This window comes from Penaeus vannamei, chromosome 2 (assembly GCF_042767895.1).
Source record: "Penaeus vannamei isolate JL-2024 chromosome 2, ASM4276789v1, whole genome shotgun sequence".
Taxonomy (NCBI): Eukaryota; Metazoa; Arthropoda; class Malacostraca; order Decapoda; family Penaeidae; genus Penaeus; species Penaeus vannamei.
Genome location: NC_091550.1, coordinates 37,427,411 through 37,432,410, shown reverse-complemented (window position 1 = coordinate 37,432,410; position 5,000 = coordinate 37,427,411). Strand labels below are relative to the sequence as shown.

Sequence of the window (5,000 nt, the reverse complement as noted above, 5' to 3'; positions counted from 1 at the left end):
TGTATATCACACTCATTGCCCTCACAAGCATTGCAGGAATCAGTTTTTTTGTTTTTCTTGAATGGCCAGACTTTGTGCTTAGTGCATTTTGACTTGATATAAGAGAGAAATCAATACGACAGACAAAATAATGCCATGTAAAGCCCAATAATGTCGATTGGAAATATCTTATGTCAATAAGCTTTCAAATGATGCCGGTAAGAACGTCGTTATTTACAACTAAATTGTCGTACTGTTTTTGTTTTTTTTTGTTACGAAGTTAAACATAGGCATGTATTTGGTTTTCTTGGAAGCATATAATTTGACACAAACATAAATCATCTTCTTATATTGTATGTAATATATATGAGCTATCAGATAGTCAATGAGGCAGTTGATAACAGATACAGAAACAACCGGCGTCGGTCCTCAGTTTGGTTTTAAAAACATAGTAATATTCGCCATTTCGTATTACTTTGCATGTAATGACAATTCTTACGGTCAACCTTATAATACAAATTATTTTGTATATATCATATTGATGTCATATAAATGGTGTACCAAAAATCCATAATTAGGCTTACGATACAAGACCATTATACGATCAATTTTGCAGTAATGATGAGCATATCTACTGTAAAATGGAATGAAAAGCACATATACACAATTCATCAATATTTCGAATACAGGAGCAGAATAATACCCATCGAATCGCCTAATTTACAAACAATAAAGTGTAGAAAGCCTGCACAAACAAACTCTCATTGCAGTATTGCCGCCTAAGTGCTCTTCATGCTAAACTTAGCGTGTTATATAGCTTGACTCTAGTCTATAGCATATCCAAAACTGTTCATGAGCAGCCAGTTACATTGTAATTTGAGTGCATTTTATTACTCGTAAAAGACGCGATAAGCTATAAGCATTCCATTATACCTTGTTATCGATAAACACAATTAATTTTATCAATTTTGTTTGTCGGCACTCTCCGTGTTTAGCGGAAACGCTCTTCCTGATGGATCGAGCAAGTAATGGGCGTTGCACGAGACTTGCAAGAGAAAATATCACCTGTTTATGCTTTTTTTTAATATAGTCTCCATTCTTACCCTCACCATTTTTTTTTTTAGTAAAATTCAGCAAATTTCTTTTAACGCTTGAGTTGAGCGCCACCGAAACCGCGGCGTTTGCAGCGCTGGCGTAGCGTCACCGCCATCTTACCTTGTTCTTCTCCTCCTCGCTGTGGCGTCCCCCAAAGTGCGTTATTTTTAAGACTTTTACACCCTTTGTGAGTATCAGAACACCTTACATTGTCCCCTCCCTTTTGGTTTCAACCACGATACCAACATTTTTTGACTGAGAAGAAGAAAAGAGAGTAAACAAATGACAGAGGAACAAACAAGGCGAAAGAAAGGAAGATAAAATTATATTCCAGTCTTACCAAAAACAAACCTGAGAGAGAGCGAGAGAGAACGAGGATACCTCCATTTCTTTCCCTTCTGAGGCGCGCGAGAGAGGGCATTTACCTACAAGATCTCCCAATAATTATAAAAAAGAGAAAATGGCAGCTGAAATTCCGAGCCCTGGTCTGAGGGCTAGGCCTGTTCCTGATGTGTTTGCTGTAGGTGGACCTGTGTCTTGTTTTAGTTTATATTTTCCTAAGTTACGGGCTCCCATGGCTCTTACCAGGTAGTGTTTTATTGATTTTTAGTTTATAGTTTTATTTCTTGTCTTTTTATATCAGAACTGGTCATTTTGTTCTTGTGTGCATCTGTATTTATGAGGTTTACAGTGCATGGAATCAGCAGCTTGATTTTTTCAAAGACACTTTTCATCCATGATATATCAGTCTTTAATTACAATGAATGGGTACGTTTAGTACCACAAATAAATTAACTCGTGCTAGGTTATATTTCAGTGAGCCAGTGAAAGTATACTTTGACTTATTTAAGGCATTTAGGGAATTTCTTATAGATAGCTATTTTCCTGAGTCGATAATCACGCAGCTCAGGAAGACATGCTTGGATAGGATGTAGGGAGTTGAGGTTGAAGAGGTGGAGGAAGAGGTAGGATATAATAGCAGTCTTATAATAGCAAAAACAAACACTGGATTTAGTAATATAGATTAAAGATATAATGTCAGATTTCAAATATTAATATTGCTGTGGTCAGTATTGAAATGTGGCATTTAATCTATAGTTTGTCAACCCATAAGCTAACCCAATATCACCATTCCTTACTTTACTTTATCTATATTAACTAACTTTAACCTATCTGTGGGTCTCCTTTACTTTACTGTATTTAACCCAAACCAAGCCAAACTATCCATTGCCGTATCCTTAGATTACCACACCTAATTTTATCCAGTCTTATTCTAACCTAAATTTATATAATCCAACCCAAGACTTTATTTTTCTTCACATTACAAACCTCACCTAACCTCACTTCTTTTCACTTAATGTAACTGTACCTTCAACTCAACCAGACCTTTTCAAGCCTAAGACCTCAGATTGGCTTCAGGATCAAATGCATTTTCTCATCCAGTTTTTCCCATATGATAGATAACCCTATGTTTAACATTATCATTGCCTTACTCCTTTTGCTATAACCTACAATAACCTTCTTTATAATGGTGTGCCATATTGGAGCTGACATGCCTACCAAGTAGTCAAGTCCACCATAGTGATGCTGATGCCAGATACCACATGTTTGTCATTAACCCACTGATGCATGGATGGCGAAAATACGTCATGTCTACTGTGAATTCTATTTTTTATATCATGTATACATAAAATTATTTGGTTACCAAGAAGTCTGTTGCTAGGGCTACCTATCTTATCTGTTTACCCTTTTCCTCGATTTTTAAAAATATATTTTTTGAAACTTTGTAATGTTGTTAGTATTCTTAATAACATAAAAATATAATCTTAATCTATATAATAATAACATCAATATTGTTAACACAAAAGAAAAAAAAATCAAGGAAATGGGGAAATCTGGTGAGGGCATTTAGGCCTCCTAATTGGCTCACAACGAGACCAAGCATCAAAATCAGAATATATGTGCTGGTAGTTTCTTGATCTTTTGGAAATCACTAAGAGGGTGAAAGTCGTAGGAATTGTTTGACTCCATCACATTTGGGTATCAGTGTCATTTATAATGTTAAGTCATTCGCATTAAAAATAGCTATAAAAATATCATGGATAAAAAGTGTCGCAAGAATTAATCCATCTGGTGTTTTCATGTTGTTTACCATAGCCATTGTGATGTGCACTAAGCAAAATTACCATATTTATGACTGTTAGTATGTAATTAGTTATTTATTTTATTTCTGTCTTTTTGTTGATTCTCAGGATTAGTATAATTCTTACTTTCTTTGGCTTAGTTTCTTCTGTAGGTGTTTTGTAGTTTGTTTTGATGATGGAAATTTTTAAATGTAGATGTCTTTTGTTTCTGTACCTTTCTCTTCCTATTTCTCTTTCTCACTCTCTCTCTCTCTCTCTCTCTCTCACTGAGAAGTACTTATGTCATGCTGTCTTGTTAGGGCATGGGTAGTGGTATTCTACTTTGGGGTAGTAGAGAGGTAGACAAGGTACATTGGTAGTAGTATTGCAGGTAGAATTGGCCCTTAGGGGTTTTGACTAGACTCGAGGTCACGCTAATGGGGGGGGGCGCTTAAACCCGTCCCCCTAAGGTAGCATGTTAGACAATGTGTTGTGTTCTCTGCGGTATGTCTGAAAGTGTGTATCAAAGTTGTTGCAGTGACCTTGAAGCAACATTTTTTTTTTTTTTTTTTTTTTTTCTGTTATCATCATGGTATAATTATCATGTCAGAATATATATTTATGATGTAATATCATAGTGTCATAAAAATGATGAAAAGAAAAATGAAACAACTGTCTATATTTATTTTTCCCAATTTACATTCACCTAAAAGAAGAGAGCATCATGTACACTTTTTTGTGTTTTGTGTGAACTAGGAAAATACTTATAACACAAAAATGTGAAATACAGTAGTAATTATTTAGTCTTATTTCATCCTTTTTTTGAGCATAGATATTCTGGGTTTGGTAAATGTCCAGAACAGGACCACATCAAGCAATCTCATGACTTCCACATAAAGTCATCAATATTCCACCACCTCTATTTGGCCTGAGAAAGCTTATTCTGGTTCCTAACTCTAATCTGGGAATTGTGCAAGCTCTGTCTTGTCAGAATTTATATGGCAATGGTTGTTTGCCTTTGCTGGAGTGCAGAGTGTGGAAACTATGACAGTGATGGATTTAGGTACGCACACTAAAGTATATCAAATTTACAAAGTGATTGTGGCCTTACATGTACTCATCTTTTATTTTATTTATTTATTTTTTTATATAATAATGATAATATTGTATTTGTCCCCTATGGCCCTTACCTTAGCTTTTTTATACACTTCTCTGCTCTCCTGGACAGTTACTGGCTCTTTTCCTCACTCTGTCTCTAGGGAGGGTATAAAAGAAGAAAAAAGAATAAGTTTTGATATAATGAAATAATGACTGCACTGACTTTCATCTTGTTACATCTACTTACCATATAAATGTATTATCATATGTATAACAGACCCTATCTGTGTATAAGGAAAGTTCATTGCCAGCTTGAATGATAATAAGGTTAAGAGAATACACATGTGTTATGGAAAAGGAAATGAAAGATGCCTTGTCAGATCATCTGAACACACTACGTCCATAAAAGTTCACCTTTCCAGTTTCTACTTTTCTTTATTTAGAAATATGCATACACTTATTAGGAGTCTCCCGGAAAAAAAAAGTCAAATCAAACCTAAGGCAAGGAGAATTTTAAGAATAATAGGATGAAAGATATAAGTCTGGCCAAATTTGAACACCAGCTTCCTCCTTTTTTCTCACGTTCTGTTAAGTATAATCGCGGATAGTACCGTGCTCGCTAACCTTATGAAACATTCCAAACTTCCGACCGGCTTCCTCAATCTTACACTGCAGCCATGGAGGAAAGATACTTAAGCGACCCCT

At 35.3% G+C, this 5,000-nt stretch overlaps 1 protein-coding gene across 34 annotated transcripts in view; it reads left to right on the top strand.

Annotated features, from left to right (window-relative positions):
* The first annotated feature begins 1,154 nt into the window (after window positions 1-1,154).
* The window catches only part of Bap111 (Brahma associated protein 111kD), a 58,295-nt gene continuing 54,449 nt past the window's right edge, over window positions 1,155-5,000 (top strand). For 14 of the 34 annotated variants that reach the window (XM_070132803.1, XM_070132793.1, XM_070132776.1 and 11 more), the window contains exon 1: window positions 1,171-1,594. In XM_070132803.1, the coding sequence (XP_069988904.1) occupies window positions 1,535-1,594 (60 nt within the window). In that variant the 5' untranslated portion in view covers window positions 1,171-1,534. Of the gene's footprint in view, window positions 1,595-5,000 lie in introns of all 34 variants that reach the window. The other 20 variants (XM_070132937.1, XM_070132871.1, XM_070132905.1 and 17 more) reach the window with 9 other exon arrangements.